Source organism: Taurulus bubalis (genome assembly GCF_910589615.1).
Source record: "Taurulus bubalis genome assembly, chromosome: 6".
Lineage (NCBI taxonomy): Eukaryota > Metazoa > Chordata > Actinopteri > Perciformes > Cottidae > Taurulus > Taurulus bubalis.
This window is the reverse complement of record NC_136594.1, coordinates 19,234,294-19,251,389: the sequence shown is the minus strand read 5'-3', so window position 1 is coordinate 19,251,389 and position 17,096 is coordinate 19,234,294. Positions and strand designations below refer to the sequence as shown.

At 46.2% G+C, this 17,096-nt stretch overlaps 2 protein-coding genes across 3 annotated transcripts; one reads left to right on the top strand and one right to left on the bottom strand.

Annotated features, from left to right (window-relative positions):
* The first annotated feature begins 1,898 nt into the window (after positions 1–1,898).
* Positions 1,899–7,063, top strand: mcrip2 (MAPK regulated corepressor interacting protein 2). Of its 2 annotated transcripts, none has more exons than XM_079219150.1 (5): positions 1,899–2,079; positions 2,243–2,306; positions 4,475–4,608; positions 5,565–5,663; positions 6,303–7,063. In XM_079219150.1, the coding sequence occupies exons 1-5, from the start codon at positions 2,025–2,027 to the stop codon at positions 6,371–6,373; spliced, it is 423 nt and encodes a 140-aa protein (XP_079075276.1). In that variant the 5' UTR covers positions 1,899–2,024; the 3' UTR covers positions 6,374–7,063. The 2 variants fall into 2 exon arrangements, with proteins under 2 accessions (XP_079075276.1, XP_079075275.1); XM_079219149.1 differs by having other exon boundaries at positions 5,565–5,690.
* Positions 7,064–7,152: 89 nt separating this feature from the next.
* slx4 (SLX4 structure-specific endonuclease subunit homolog) lies at positions 7,153–17,011 on the bottom strand (the record flags this gene model as incomplete). The annotated part of the gene is made up of 13 exons (XM_079219208.1): positions 7,153–7,513; positions 7,928–8,257; positions 8,454–8,553; positions 9,522–11,854; positions 12,114–12,283; positions 12,939–13,085; positions 13,382–13,566; positions 13,876–14,092; positions 14,207–14,502; positions 14,984–15,198; positions 15,493–15,711; positions 15,839–16,055; positions 16,588–17,011. The coding sequence occupies 13 exons, from the start codon at positions 17,009–17,011 to the stop codon at positions 7,153–7,155; spliced, it is 5,214 nt and encodes a 1,737-aa protein (XP_079075334.1).
* Positions 17,012–17,096: the final 85 nt, after the last annotated feature.

The window sequence follows — 17,096 nt, the reverse complement described above, 5'->3', positions numbered from 1 at the left end:
GAGGACGCCAAATGGGTCCCTAGAGATCTGTCGTTTCAGCCATAAATGCTTTAAAGTCTTTGTACATGCTCTGGAAAAGAGCAGGAGGAGTGTAACGGCTGCTAAATGTATTCTCTGCCACATTACAAAGTGACCATAGTTTGGCCTCTGCTGTTGGTGCTAAGCCTGCAGTGTGGACTGTTGATGATTAGCCTCTTGGTCTGGAGTCTCAAGTGATTGACCCAGATAGTAGAGATGAATGAGTGGGAGATGGAGTGTTGAATATCAACCTGGATAAGCCTGTCTGAGCCGCTGCTTGTCTCGGCCGATCTTCAGTGACTAAACACAGACAGTCAGCTCAGTGTGGTGTCGCTCCGATGATCTTCACCTGAATGACGGAGGTTACCTGTGATTACTATTAGGTCTTAGATATATGCCAAATATATAAGATCTACAGCAAAGCTGCAAGGTAATGCAGCAATATATATGCCCGTATATGAACGCTACAGTGGATGGCCTAAAACTGGAGTTTGTTACACAAAGCATATCAGTCCTTAGAAATGTGTTAAATGGTACATTCGTCAGCCTCTCTTAGTTATTAATACATAACCTAAATCTGCAAACTGCTGCAAAGGGACAGCTTTATTACAGTTAGTCTATCATGTCTATAGGTGAAAGGTAATCGCTCCCTCTCGAGGGGCGTGCAGTGACGTCACTGAGGGGGTTGCCCCGCTCCGTAGCTGTCCGACCCTAAACAGACTAAAGATGAGCGGAAATGAAGAGACTAACTTCAAAGTAAAACCCACACAAATTAGGAACTTATCATCCACTTTAACATCTGAGTGAACTACTATTGTTTTACATGGTTCAATAATAACTGCACCTTTTTATAAAGCGGTACATTTGATGCAGTTTTACTGTAGACAATGGTCTCACTGCACGTTTACCCGAAACACAAACACTATGAGAAAATACTATATATTTTCACTTGTTAGTTGTATCTTGAGGTATCTAACTACACAGATAGCAGTGGTTTTATTTGTCTAGGTTTTGGAACACACTGTAATATTGTGAAGATGAAGGGAATTGTGTATCGATGCTAAAATCAATGGAATTTGTAAAAAAAATAAAATTCACAAGCCATGTCCTGTTCACTCTGGTTAACCTCATGTTTTTGTCAACTACTTTCTAGATAAATAAAACACAGTTTTCATAGAGAACAGTAAGCAATAACATGTATAACTGAAAGTCTCTCCCTCTCTTACTCGCTGTCCATTTTAAAGAAAACACCAAACAGGATGTCAAATAGCACATTAGTTAATCCCATGTTATTGATGATGTGTTGTATCACAACTTTTGAGTATTTTTAGCACGTCTATCAATACTGAGTATTAAAAGTCCTCTAAATAATGGACATATTGAATAAACTATTCATGTTATAAGTGGTGCTTGGTGATCTGATGCAGCATTTGTAATCAACTGGCATCGCAATATGATGAATATCGGTGGGGTTTTATTTTGAAAACCCTAGCCCGGATGTCACGTTCTTCATTCTGGCTGGCTTGACGCTGGCCGAACATTGGAGCTTTCCGTCCTGATGAAAATATCCAAAGTGTGCGTTGTCCTTGTGTTCCGTCAGAGAGCCGAGGTGTCGCCGTCTGTCCCGAGCAGAGTGTCCCGCGTGGAGCGTCCCTGTCCTCGCGCGTCAGGCGCCACAAGGTCCCGCCTCTGACGGACTGATCCCCCGGCGCGTGGAGCCGCGTTCTCCTTGGATGACCTACACGCAACCTCTCGTAGTAGTTGCAGACGTCGGTCCATTACAACTCAACACCTGCTGGTTCGGAGGTGCACCGCCATCGATACACAACAGCGGGCAACACGTCAAAGCGGGTCTCGTGCAGGCTGCAGGCCGACCGTGGAGCAGCTGACCCGGGGGGGGGGGGTCACATTTATTTTTACCATCGTTGGGAGTGGATCAATGCACTTACCTGACAATTCATAGGACAGACCGGTCTTTAAACACTACAGAATATCTCGGCGTTCACATGATGTACACAATCACCAGAGGTCCCAGCAAACTTGTTACACAACGGAGGACAGGTTAGTGAATGCATCTGATGCAATGTCACATCATCGCTTTTTTTCCTCATTAAAAAGGGAAGATTTGGGGCAATTGCAATGGTGCAGTGGGTTTTCATGCAACGCGTTTACATGTAAACTGTGCATGAGCGTAAATCAATAAACTCTGAATTTTGTCTCTCAGGTCAACAAATCGAGAGCAAGTTCAGCGACTTGAAACTCAAGCCGACGTCTTGGCTCTTATCCGAGTAAGTATTGGTCGCTACTCTCCGTTTAGGAACAGTGGGTTTAAACTTTTTTGTTGTTGCAAGTTCATTTATGCCGGTTGTTTGAGCCACTCGGGGCTCTAAATACTCAGCACGTGCTCCGTCGGTGCGATGATGTAACACATCGGTGACTCTGCAGCCGTGATCGGGACGCACACGTTCCCTGTGTAGCTCACTGTCTGAGCGGTCGGTCCGTCACCTTGGACCCCCATCTGTTGCTTAGTAAACAAGGAACGGGTCTTGAGCTTCCTTCAGGTGCTGCTCGGAAATACCAACATCACCCAAAGACACGCTCACTTGCTCATTACATGTATATGCATAACCAGTGCAGCATAGCAGCGCTACCTCCTCACTTACCCAAATGGGGTGGACTCAAACACACATGAGACACAAACACACATCAGACACATGTAATGCAATACAACTCAAACGCACCACAAACTATATCCTCAAGTTGAATCCGTGTCTCTCTGAAACATAACTTACATGAATGTGTGGGATGTTTTGCAGAGCGGTATTAGAATGTCTTTAGTTTTTCTGAGGTGTACCTAATAAACTGGTAACTGAGTGTTTCCGGTACAGTACTTCAGGTGAATTTGACAGCAGTAAAAGGGTCAACAGCGTTTTTTTTTAGCACGGCAAAGCAGCGCCGCTGTGCCTGTTTTCGGACAATTTTTATTTTATTTGAACGTTTCCTTAATTATCTCCAGAACCACATCGTTGTTTCACTTCATTTGAAGTTATACAGTTCCACAACCCTTGTGAGAAGATGCATATGGTGTAAAACATAATTAAAGTAACTGTTAAGTTTAAGTATTTACGTAAACTCCGCCGACTATACTGCTGCTCCGTCAGCTTGCCGCGGAGGCCGTAAGGTTTCACTAAATCCATGATAAATACCCTTTACAAAGTCGGATTTCCCTAACAAACACATCTCAGTAATCGTACAGGCTTGTGGGAGTCTAACAAAGTAATCAAAATCCTTACGAACTCAATATTAGTATCTGTAAAGTCACAAATCGGCCGGAGGTTTCTTTCTCTTCTTCTCTGTCTCACACATCCGCTTCCTGTGACTTACGTGTACCCCCCACATTTCTAGAAACACCTCACACAGCAAGAGGGAAGGCTTATGCACATTTTAATACCCAGCAGCCTCTGGTGAGACAATGTATTGTCATAAAACAAGTAACCGTTCTATTTTTGAACCGAACGACACGTTTTTTTTTTACTAAAACACCTTCCCAATATATCAAAGCTTGGTTTTACAGTGTTTTTTTTTTTTGCATATTCTGATTATTTAGGTCCTAAGCTTTCCAAAAAGGTGTCCTATTAGTATTTTGGATGTTGGCAAGGGCCTGAACCATGGAGTTTGTAAAAGCTCAGCTACTTTTCTTGGGGGAAATCTAGCATAGATCATGCTGGACATTAATAGTTATGATCAAAATGTTAAAAAAAAGTGTTGTTTTTTTTTGAAAATATACATTTTATTCACAAATAAATTCTGAAAAAATGATATAAAATAATACAAGTAATATAACTCATTTGGGGTTCATACGACTACTTGAATAAAATAAAGACGTAAAAAAAGAACCATATACGAGCCTCAGGTTTCAAAAGGTTAATACTTACAAGTACTACAATTTAGGTTGTGGGATCAATAAGAGTAAGAGCTTGTTTTCATACTTAATCTGTATCAATATTTAATATGTAGCTTGACAGGGGGAAACCTATTCTGGAAGAAGCAAAAGCAACTGATATTTTGTTTCAGCAGCAACACTCAATCTACCAGAATGCATTGCAACTATAAGACATCTTGAGAGTTGCATGTTGGAGTTGTTGATTGACATTACAGAAGAAAGTAATATTTGGTAATTTTAGCGTAAATCAAACAAAGTGCAAACTCTAATGTCTTGTATGACTTGTAATGTCTGCAAATAAATTTCTCTGAACTACTTCCTAATGAAGACATATTTTTCAAAGCTCTGATGTTTTTTGTCATTATTCTGTCCAAGCTCAATAATGAACCTGCTCAACTCCTCTGAGCAACCAGCATCACCTTTGTTCCCCCATCACTGTGAGATGGACCTCTTGTGTTTAGTTGTGGTGCATGCTGGTCCGATTCTTTAATTATCTCCGTCCGATCTCTGCAGCTGTCCGCCCCCAAAGATTGTGTTCAACCGTCTGAACGGGAAGCGCTACCACGGTGCAGCCACACAGAAGACCGCAAGCCCGGCCGAGGGATCCACTCCTGCACATGAAGAGAACGTCAGATTTGTGCATGAAGGTGAGATTTGTGTCTGGAGGTCAAACGCTGTGAGGGTTGAAAGTGGGACATGTCAGATAAACTCTTGCTTTCTTTCTTTTTCTTCTTACTCCTTAACCTCAACTTCCTGACTGAGCAGGTGTAAATGACTGACTTGTAGAGCTGAACCTGCATGAACCAGTTAACTGTTACACTTGGAGAGCAGCCACTACAGAACGCTCTGTGGTGACTTCACCTCCAGGAAAACCTCCGGCACAGTCTATTGAGTTGTTTTGAAGTAGAGAATGTGATGGGTCTCACTTTAATTTACTATGAATGGAGAACCTAATATGGAGAGAGCAGAAATCAGTACCAGCATCTTGTGAGAAGTGCCGTTGCACGTTAAGCCGAAGAGTAACATGTATAAATTAGCACCGGCCCATTTCAAGCGCTGCATCCACACACTTGTCTTAAGTTCTCCGGGCTGCACAAACTGTACGAATATATTGTGTTACTGAAAGTTTGTGCAAGGTGAGCTGAGGAGTCATCAATTAATAAAGCCAAAACCTTGACGCTTATCAGGTTGGACGCCGGGAAACCTTCACCTTTGGCAAACAAAACACAAAACATGGACCGGTTTAGTCTTTTTGTAACTATTGATGTGGACAGAGCTCTGCAGATGTAGTCTCAAAGTCAACCGCTGCTTTACTCATTTTTTTGCACTTCAGGGCTGAGTTGAGAAATGTAGACGGAAAAAAAGAAACGTTAAAGTGTAACTTCACCTCAATGTCTGAGCCCCAGTCCACCCACTGCAAAAAAAAAAAATTAACAAGGGGTCGATAAATGAACCACTTGTGTTGAAAGCCTTCGTGCAGCGTCGACAAACACAACAGCAGCTTGGAAAACAGCTCCATGGTATGGTGCACTGAATTTGACAAGTTTTCATTGAAGTTAATTCAGCATATATCTTGTGTGTGTGTGTGTGTGTTTGCTTGCAGCATGGCAGGAGGTGGAGCAGAAGCTGGGGGATGGGGAGTCAGCTGACACCCAAGGGCCCATTCAGTACACGGAGAAGACTGCCAGTGCTGCGATGAAGAGTAAGCACCTGCATCTCCTCCACTCTGGTTAGCGTACTATTCCCATTCATTCACCTGCTAAGTCTTCAAAGAATACGACAATGACGTTTCACCCTTAAATCTAAACTCTCTACCAAGTTTTATGGCATCAACATAACTTTGTGACCTCCTATGAACTTTAGACCAATAATCCTGCAGTGTTTTTATTGTTCGGATTATTAAAAAAAACAGAGGAATGTGTTTTTGGCTCAGTTTTAGCCTTAGTCAGAAGTTATCTATTTTAAGACTGCTTTAATTTTTAACTCTGTCTATGAGAACCTGTCTGTTCCAGATAAACCAGCTCTGACTGCTGATGGTAGCGTGTCTTGAGAGACACACACGCACGAGAAATAGGAATGACACATTTCTAGTGAAATATGTGCGGTGGATGAAAAAAATATTTTTTTTTTTAGATGTGTATATATACACAATCTTTTTGGACCAGGTGAGATACACTAAATAAATCAAAAGTAATAAGTTACTCAATAACTAAATACAGTATTGGTCGCACAGATCATTTCTTGTTTATTTCACTTTTACTTTGGTGTTCATGTGACAAAATGAATTAATCATAGAATATGAATTGTACTATAAATCGTTGTCCCGTCTGTTTCTTTGCAGACTTTGTGCCCATAGACCTGGAAGAGTGGTGGGCGCAGCGCTTCCTTGCCAACATTGCCAACATGTCCTGACTGAAGCGGGACGGGACGCATGACGTTGACGCTCCATTGTGAGGGCACCTCGAGGGTGAAGAGGAGCCGAGCAAGTCTCCAGGAGCTGTGGTGCAAAAGGGGCGTTCATAATTTGGAATCTGATTTGTTGCCCTTTGCTTCACGCTGCTGTAGAGAAAACTGAGTGCACAACAAAAACCAACCCCCTTAAACCACAGAGACCTGACAGAACTCTGACGGCCCCGACTTGAAGTCGTCTCTCCACATGGAGGACGTATCGGATACAAGTTGAGAACCTTCAAGTGTGCTGTGTATGTACGTCTTGGCTGATCTTCGGATATAAATCTATTGAAGATCAAAAGAAGTAAAATGTTTTTCAAAAATCTCTTGTGTGATGGAATTTGTAATTAATTAAGCCATATTCTACTGAGTTTTTCCATGAAACCTGACTTGATAGAAACATTTATTATTGTGATGGTATCTGGCTAGATTGTCTTTTTTGTACCATCACATACATACGATGATAGAGGATGCTTAGAATCCATTTCATACAATAAGCCATTTTAAATTTCCAAAATGGGTCCATAATGCAACGTTCAAAACTGAATACTTAAATTTCAAAATCTGTCCTGAAGAAACAGGTTTTAAACATGGTAAAACCTGAAGTGAACTCTTGAGGAATCAGCCTCGTGTCAACAACTACTTCCAATTCTGTCTCAAGTTATTTTCAGAGAAATGCTCAAACCTGCCACCTCTCACGGTTTCTACTTAAATGCTTCTTGCCGCTCTAAAGTTCTAAATCAGGGTCTTTTCCTGCCCACTCCCCTGTGACCCGCTGCCTTTGCCCTCCTGCCCGTCATCTTGACCCGCCGCCGGCCGGGGGCGGCGCCCGGCTTGGCTGTGGTGAAGGTGATGCACTGGGAGTCCAGGTAGTCCACCAGCTTGGCGGCGCCCAGACGGATCCCGGCCGCTTTGAGTCGCTCCTGCAGCTGGGACAAGACGAGCGGCTGGTACTGGAGGATCTGGCCGTACAGTTTGGAGTCGGACAGGATGAAGGAGCGCACCGCCCGGAGGAGATCCTGGAGGCGGTTTGCAGTCTGGGAGGCAGAGATGCCGCCATCGCTGTCTGAGTCGGAGGAGAGACACAGCTCTGGGTTGGACCTGCTGAAAGAGAAAGAATATAATACATGCCCATATTGTAGTTATGGAGGTTTTTTTATTTACTATATTTATGTGACAATACACCGTCTTCTGAACCTAATAAAAAAACAAGATGGGAGAAGTCTCGTCTTTCTCAATTAATCTTATAAATGTACCCTCCAAAAAAAGAGATTAGAAAGAAGAGAACCCCCTACCTACTAACAAGAGGAGAAGAGTTTTAACTTTATTCGAAATACAAAATATTCCGTAAACGATCAACGCTGCAAACTGGAACTAAAACGGTCAGAAAATTGTGTCCAAAATAAAGATTGAGCCCTCTGAAAATCTGTAAAGCAACAAAACGCATGTTGGAGGCCTGAAGTGTGCCGTTACTTAACACCCGAGGTGATGCGAACACTTGAATAGACATAAGACCTTTCAGATTCTTCACTGGCAGCAGTTGAAGAGGTGTTGGAGCCCTGTGAGGCCGCCAGCGGCTCTTCCTCCTCCTCCCTGTTGGGCTTCAGAGGGGACATGGCAGCGAGCGCTCTGGGCTCTTTAAACTTCACTCTCTGGGTGCAGGAGACCGGTCTGTTGCCAGGAACGTGTGAACCGGCGGTTGGGCGCTTCGTCTGAACTGTGCTGCTCGCCGAAGGGGCCGCTTCCTCCTCCTCTTCCTCAGAGCTGACCAGCTGGTGGGTGTACTGGTGGATCTCCTTCAGTTTGAGGATCATCTGGCGCTTCGGTAAAGGCCGAACACCAAACCTGCACAGAGAAGAAAGTAAGAAAGGACAGACAGACGGGCAGATGGACGGGGGGAGCAGAGCCAGACTAAGTTGACAGGGACACTGTGGGAGGTAATCGGCTCCTCAGTTAATTGGCTTGATAAGAAAAATAAACGTGTGGCCTTTGTTCACCCTTTCTTCAACGTCAGCGTCGGGCTGAGAGGAGACCTACTGACCTGTTGAGCTTGTTCTTGAGCTCCGGTGTGTCCATGTCGGAGTAGTGGGGCAGGGGGGTGATGGGCACCAAGGTGCGACGCCGTGTATTATGGGATGCTGCTGGTGAGACAGACAGGAAGAGAGAGTTGAAGAGTCTGGTTTCTGCACCAGAACCTAACACATCAAAGATAACTGAACGCATCAAATTCAAATGTTCCTGAGGTAAATACTGAACACATAACGCCTTCTTTTAAAAAAAAAAACTGAAATTAACTAACCTGCCTCTCACATATCTTTTACGGTGTTCAAGGCATAATGGTGTTTTTTGTCAATGTTTTTTATTGTTTTAGTCTACACAAAGTTCAGCATATTCTGAATCCGGAACAGCTGATAGAGAGAACCGGCATCTACTTTGATCTATTATCTAGAGTAATCTTTGAGGGAAAATGCAAAAAAATTCACTGGCTGTGACTTTTCAAACTTCTAAGGCTGAATTGAATAATTTGGGGCTATTGGATTGTTTATTGGGTAAAACAAGACATTTGAAGATGTCAACTCAGGCTTTGGGAAATGGTAATGAACTTACGCCCAGAAATAAACAATACATCAGAAACAGTTTTAACCAATACAAGAAAAGTACAATTTAAAGTTGTAGTAATTGTCGTGCAGGTTGATTTTCTAGAGTTGTTGGACAAAAAAATATTTATATATAAAAATAAAAAAATCTTATATTGCTTTGGATTGTTACGTTTCTCTCTTGATACACCGGTGCTTTGTTCAAGGCCAACATACAGTTTGTTTCTACATCTTGAGAACACAATAACTCAACAACACCACAAGGTGCTCTGGAGCAGACGATCTGACCTTTCAGCATGAATGTGCATCTGAATAGGAAATGAGACTCCATTTCAACAGCTACCGTTTTACTCTATAATGCTTTAATATGGAAGGCCTGTTGACGTTAATAAGTCTGCATGATTTGTGAAAAAAAAAAAAAAGAATACAACTCTTGTGAAGATGGAGGTTTCAGAAAACTTCAGATGTGCATTCTGGTAAATTACAAAAAGAGTGAGAATGAGACGACTTACCTGGTGTTTTGAGCTGAGCGGAAGGGTTCACCCTGTGAGAGAGAGGAGGAGCCTCCTCTTCTTCCTCCCAGCTGTCCCATATGTTGGAGTCCAGGAGGCTGTTGATGATCTCTGGAGTGGTATGGTTGTTGGGGTCAGGTGGTGAAGGGGTAAAGGAAAGGCCCGTATGAACTCCTCCACTGGTGGATGGTGGGGAGCTGTGGGCTTTGGCTGGAGGGGAGGCAGTCACACGGCTGTTCACTAAACGGACACTGTGACTGCCTGGGGAGGGTTGGTGGTCGGTAGAGGAGGACGACTTGGGCTGCTGGCTGGATGCTCCGCTGTCCTCCAGCCTCAGACTGAAGCAGCCCGGGTTTGCCTCTAAATCCACTGCGTCGAAACCCCACGAGTCACTGAAAGCCATCGGCGGCTCGTCCATGACCAAGAAGCTCTGCTGGAAACTGGATTCAGCAACATCTGCCTCTCCAGCTGCTTCTTCCTGCTCTCCTTCATCACCTGTGTCTTTATTTCCACCCCCTCGCTCTCCTTCTCCTTTGTCATCTCTTAATCCTCTGCCCTTGATCTCAGACCCTGTGTTGTCGTGACCGCTGGACTCAACAGAGCGATGACTTTGACGAGAGGATTCACTATGCCTCTGTGAACCCTGAAGACCTCTGTCGGAGGAAGACGAGGGATGTGAGGGGTCAGACAGGGGTGACAGATGAAAGCTCCCTAACTCAGTCTTCTCCGGGCTTTCAGACGGCGCCCTATCCTTTCCTAGACTTGTCCAACTCTTATCAAGGTCGCTGTGGAACGGGGAGGTGGCAAGACGAACGGGGCCCTTGTGCTCCGTGTGCAGGGGAGTGCTGCTGTACGGTTGGGGCTGGACGTGGAGAGGTGTATCCTGCTTAGAGGACGCCGAGCTTGAGAGCTGAGGTTGGCACGGGGGAAGTGCACACGCGCCTCGATCTTTACTCGCACCACGACTACCGGGTCTTTGAGAACTAAAGTTGAGGTCTAAGCTGGAGCTACACGTCTCATCCAGCTTTAACTTGGGAACACTGCCCTCCGTTGGGCCAACGTGGGCAGAGACTCTGACTGAACTGTTGGAGGTTTGCACTCTGTTGGTAAAAGGTAAAGCAGGGGAAGAGAAAACAGAGTGTGAGGAAGTGGCGTCTTTAGGGAACAGCTGCGTCCTGCACATGCTGCTTTTAGTCTGAGTGGAGCTGCTCGTGGTGCTTCCAACGGGCTGGACCGGTGTGGACGGGATCAGCCAGGACACTTCTGGAGAACAATCTGCTGGATCCTGCTCACACCAGAGACCTAGATTACTTTGAACTGACGCTGCAGGTGGATCATCAGGACTAAACTCTAAACTACTGGATCGTTTATTCTGCAGGGTGGGTTCATTCGGCTTCGGGACTGGCTGTGGTTTTAACTGAGTGTAGCTCTGCAGTTTCTGGACGGTGCAAGAGGGATGTGGCGAAGGACTGCGGGAACTAAGAACTACCTCCATCTCCTCGCTTGAGTCGGACAAAACGATGAGGTCACAAATACTACGAGGACCGTGACTTTCTCGCTTTAAAGCCAGATCCTCTGATCCCTTGTCTCCACCGCCACCCACCTGACCGGGAGACCGACCCGGGATAGGCAGGTTGGACGCATTTGGTGGAGGGCTGAGGGAAAGGTCGTCAACCACGCTCGCTGAGGACCGAAGCAAAGAGGGTTCAGATGAGGGTTTATGAGGGGACTGGTGTTGCTGGTATTGAGGGGTGTGCGTCGAAGCACGAGCAGAAGTGGAGGGTAAGGAGGAAGGGTCCGCTTCCTCGTAGACCCCCCAGGAGTCTGAGAAGAGGTGGCTGTAGCTGAGATCCAGGCCGGGGTCCGGCTCAAGTTGAGAGTTTGGCTTCAGTTGTTTTACGCCGAGGCCCGATGGACTCCTTTTGGGTTCCATCGGTTTGGTTAACACTTCTTCTCCGTCTTCTTCCTCGTCCACCTTCTCCTCCTCCGTGCTGTCTTTCTCCTCCTCCCTCTTTCTCTGCGTGGCGGCAAACTCGTAGATCTCCTCGAGCTCTTCCTCGTTCACGATCTCCTCGCGGATCTCTCGGTCCCCTGACGCAAGGTCATCGGCTTGATGATCTTCCAATTCTCTCTCTTCGTCCCGTCCCTCTGCATCTGGGCCCTCGCCGTCTTCATCCTCTCCGTCCCACATGGAGCGGAGCAGCTCCGCGAAGGCCTGGTGCGTTTGGTCGCTGACGTTCTCCTCCTGGTTCGTGTGGTCTTCCTCATCTCTCAGAGTCGCTGGGTCTTGTTGGTGACGCTCGCAAAGCGATTGTAGCTCCTGCAAGTCAAACCTTACACACAGAAAGAGAGAAGTCGTCACAACACTGTACTCTAAATGACAATGTAATTTTTAGGAATGTTTTAACAATTTTCATAAACATCTCTTGAACTACTAAGTAATACTTGAGCGGCCCACTGGATTTTTTACAGTTATCAATACATCTTGCTGCTCAACATAAAATACTACAAATCAGAACAAAAACCTGAAGGTCAACAAATCGGAAGAGAAAGGTGTGTATAAAGGTCCTGGCTCGTATCCTTCCCACTAACCGAGACGCCAGCTCCAGTACATGAGGCCGTAGCGATGCTGGGATGGAGCAGCGGGCCGTATAGAGATACTGCAGCAAGGCCAACACCGCCTGTCCCGGGACGTCATTCATCAACACTCTTTGGACTGCAGGCCCGCCTTCCTCCTGCACCCCGAAACCACTTTCATGTACCTGTGAGAGGAGAAAAGATGATTCTTTTATATCCTCTCTTTTTATTTTACAGGTTTATAATACAACACAAACAATAGACAGAAAACACTGACAGGGCAGGATACAACACATTAAAGCCCCCACACACAAAACTAGGGCCTGGTTCTGTGAGCTCGGCACTAAGCACCTGAGAGGCTACTCAACAGCAGGTAAGGTGCTCAGGTTCCCTCCATCGGGACCAGGCTCGGGCTACTGAGCTTGAAGCCATTTGAAAGCAGGTTTACAAATAAGACATTTATTGGACACAAGTTTACCACCAGCTGTAAATAATGGGTTCTTCCTCATGGGAAAAAGGCATGGATAAATCCCTGATTTTAAGATATTTATGTAATACTTAAACAATTTTGCACAAAAACAGGATTAAAGGGCTTTTGATGCGCTTAGAATATTTACGGTGATAAAAGACTGGAGCTAGGCAAAGAAGGAGAAAAGCTGTTTAAATGTAGAACTTGTAAAACGATTTTAGTCTTATTATGGCCATATTCTGTCCTCTTCCACTTATATCATATGTATCATTTAAAAGTAAACTATGAAAACAGATTTCTACAGAATGATGCAGTCCCTGCTCTTCTATTTGAAGGGTGTGTTTAGCAGCACACACAGTGATAAAGTTTACCATTTCTGCCAGCAGGGGGCATCGAGCATACAGCATGAAGGAATGAGCGAAGTAGACCTCCCCGCTGTCCACCTGGAGCTGCAGGTCACTGAGCTGAGGGTTGTTCACCAAGCTGCTCAGGTCTGATGCCAGTCTGGATAGCGCCACCTAGAGAGGAAACGCCAGCGGGAAACACTGGGGTCAGGGCACTGCAGACTTATGTAAAAAGACACACGGGACAAGACATACTACACTGCATGCATCATCTCAGTCTGGAAAATCTCCTCGTCACATAAAACACTTTACAAAAAGGACTGTAATGAAGAGACCTGCATCTCAAAAAGACAATAGATATTCTACAGAAATACAACTGATGAGATTAGGTCAGCTACAAATGATGAAGAAGATTAGAAGTCAGGATGCAGGCTGAAAATGTCAGAATGAGTGATTGCGGGCGGGCTCACCGATTGGGGGCTGCCTCGCTCATTTGCTCCCGGCTGAGCCATCCTTGCTCGGCAGCGAGCGTCCTCTGAATGCGTGTGTGTTGGTTCTGGTAGGAAGCTGCTCACACAGAGGTCAGCCGGCTCCTCGGACTCCTCCAGGACGAAGCCGCTCAGGCGAATGTTTGTGATCTGACTGGCACTCTTGTCTGTGGGAAAAAAGACAATCAGGACTTAAAATAAGTCACTACTTAACTATTTGGGCTGGCGAGTTGCAACAATGTGGCTGTACACTAGAATCCAACAATTACAGGAATGCATTATCAAGGTTGGTTGTTTTTCATTTTCATAAAGAACTACGCAGAATAACCAGACCCGAAAGGTTAAAAGTAATTTATTTTCACAGGCAAGTAATCATCTTATGACAAGTCCAACTGTTCTTCTGGTAACAGAAACACAAATATTCACCCCTTTTTAAATTGAACCCTGATAAATTCACTATTTTGCGAGTGTGTTACCTTTGTCAGGGCCTGAAGCAGCGCGACCACACTGGGTGAGGGTCACACCATCTTCAGCCAGCTCCATCAGGTCCATGAGGAGTGCCCGGCTGGAGGAAGACATCTGGGAGGGGGATGGCAGGATGGAGGCCCTGGTCTCTGGGCCAGGAGTTCCTTCACGGACCGGTTGGACAGAAGACTGAGGCTTGTTGGTGGTGCTGGAGGAGGAAGCATCAGTCTAGAAGAGGAGGAGAACCATATACAAAAAAAACACAAGCTCAACATTTAGTCTGATTTAAATTCCCCATTCAATTCAAAGAAAGTATGCAAACACGTCTTTGGCCTCTCTCACCGTTGCCGATTCCCACGGCGTGATGAACTCCCTGAGCTCGGGAGTATAGAAGTCAGACCGACCGGTGGAGGCTCCGTCCAGCATTGTGCTCTTCTGCCAGAGGACGGCAGCACCGCTCCAGCCGGGCAGACTGCTGGGGCAGCGGGTTGGGGTTGGCGGGGACGGGGCCCGGCTGCGCAAGAGGAGAGCAGAGACGCGCTCCTGCAGCCTCGCCAGAGCCGCCTCCGCATCCTGAACGAGCAGGAGCGGAGGAGGGCGAGGGACGGCGCCCTTTTTCCTCTTCCTACGCCCCTTACCTGCACCAGGAAGCGCAGAGGAGAGAGGGAGCTTATTAGAACAATGACGAGGCAGGCCACTGCACGGTTATCTCAAAGTATACAAAAACCCTGCGGCCAATCAAAATCAGCCTTCATTTGCTTTATGTATAGTTTTTTTTTTGTATAGTTAATACACCAATTTGTTGCGTTTTGAATCATTTGAAAATGAACAAATAAATGAAACCATGGTATCAGAGTTGATACGTGACGTATACAGAAACGATTTTGCTGATGAGACACTTTGTCCCAACTCATTGTCCTTTACCAATATTTGGACGTAAAGAACAAAAAGTAATTTACTCAAAACAAACCACACCTTCTGCCTATGTATAATACAATTGATAATATTTGAATTTATAACAATTAAAAAATGTAGCACAAAAGCAGCTGCATACCTGAGTTTGTGCTACACTGTGAGCTCTAACATTCTCTGCATACATTGGTGCTCCTGCCATTGTACCTGTGTCTGGCCTCCACAATGCTGACGTCATGGCAGCGTTTGTTTGGGGTTGCGTCTCTGACTCCCTGTTGCCCCGCTGCTCCAGCAGCGAGGAGGACAAAGCCAGGGCCACCATGGTCTCTTCATCCAGGGGCACAGTCTTCTTTCTGGGCTTCTTCCGCACCGGCAGGCCCGTCTTGGAAGTCCCTTTTCTTTTAGTGCCACTAGCCTGTGTGCTGAAGAGAAGAAAACAATGGACAAAGGCTAGAAAGTGGTTTGATTCAACTTTTTTAAAGTTAGCTGATTGGCAAGCAATGAACCACGATGAGCTCCATTTCAACGTTCTCTCTCTGTTAATCAGTCTCACTGAAATCATGCAACCGCAAGTCAAAAAGCTTGGACCATGTCTGGATCAACGTTATCAGCAACAATTTGAATATCTTAGAAATGCTTGTGGAGTAGGAACTGACAGTGAGCTCAGAGGTGTATCATTGTGGAACTTTGGTGTTGCTGTACAGAGGATGACTCACAGTGTGTGATCAGTGGGGACATCTCGGGTCTCCTCAGTCTGTCTCTGCAGAGCCTGCAGCAGCACCGCCGGAGCGACACCCATGTCTGAGGAGCAGCGCTTCAGGTGGGCCGAGCGACTCTTCTGGGATTTGAACCTCTTGCCACAGATGGGACAGTCGGGGACACCGGGAGGCGGCGGAGGAGGGGCTGGAGCGCGCCCCTCACCCTCATCCAAACACCTGTAAAGAGGGGTCACTCTCACTTTGTGTGTCCACATTGCTCGTCTACCGTCTATTCATTTCAACGTTGCATATCACTCCGGGTAAAAGCATCAGTCAAAAACGCTGACAGTGGAAAAGTCCAAACCTGTTGAGATGCTGCGTTCGCCCCTCGGGTGTCATATGTGACAGATCTCGTTGGCAGATCTGACAGAAGAAGAGGCCTCTGTCCTGCAGGTCCACTGTCTGGGCCTCCGCTGCCTCCCGGTCCAGCTCCTGCTGCAGCCGCTGGGCCAGAGCCTCGTCACTGTCCGGGGGCTCCGGGTGGAGACCTGAACCGTGAGGAGCATCTGGGCACAGCGGGGCTGCGACACACACAGATACAACTTACATTGTACTGAATATTAGAACATAATGATATAGTATTGTGACTTTAATGGATTCATACTATGATATAGACCCAGTTGTGTATTGTCTCAGCCATAAGAGCTTCAATAGTCTGAAATGATTACACTATTGTATTTGAATGATTTTGTATCTGCCTGGTACATCCAGATACATCCTAATGTCTCCGAGAAGCACTGATTGGCACCATCAAAGCCCTTCTAGATGAGCACCATGAGGTTGAATATGTTGAGATTCAGCCAGCTCTACTGTTTGACATCAAGATGAATACAAACATTAATTCCCACAAACTTGCCACGTCAACTGCAGTTTCATGTCCTACATCTGGGATCAATGTGCATTAAAAGGCAGACAAATATAAGCCGAAGAGGAACAAATTACGTACAACAAGGTGTGCCAAAGCCAGCTGTATCATCTCAAATCAGGGATGATGACGACTTTGGCAACAATGCTGCATACTAACAATCTGTGCCGACAATAGCATCATGTCACCTAGTCTTCGTGTCAGAGGAAGAAGAGGAGGAGGAGGACCGTCGCCCTCTTGGTTTGTCAGCGGACCCTCGTCTCTGCGCAGCATCCTCTGCGGCCCGGCTCTCTTGAACTGCTGCATTCTGTGGAGGACTTGGTCTCTCGCCTCCGAGCCTCTCGGTCCTGCTGCTGCTGACGGCACAGCGGACGCCTCGGCATCTCCTGCATCGCGTTCAGCCCCTCCAGGGACCAGAAGCTCGTCTGCACCAGTACGGACCGTCTGCGTCCCAGCAGCACGCGCAGGCCCGGGGTCTCCGTGTCCCCCTCTTCTGTGGTTTCTCCTCCTCTTGTCTCCGTCGCTTGGCGGTCTGGACTCATCCGGTTTCTTGCGGACTCGTTTCAGCAGCTTCGAGCAGAGATCTACAAAGTCCTGGTCCGAGTCATCCATGACGGCGCACGTAGTCTCACATTAGAAGGCCACGCCAGCACGGCCCCATCTGTACCGATACAGAGATGCAAAGAGAGCCGGTTTA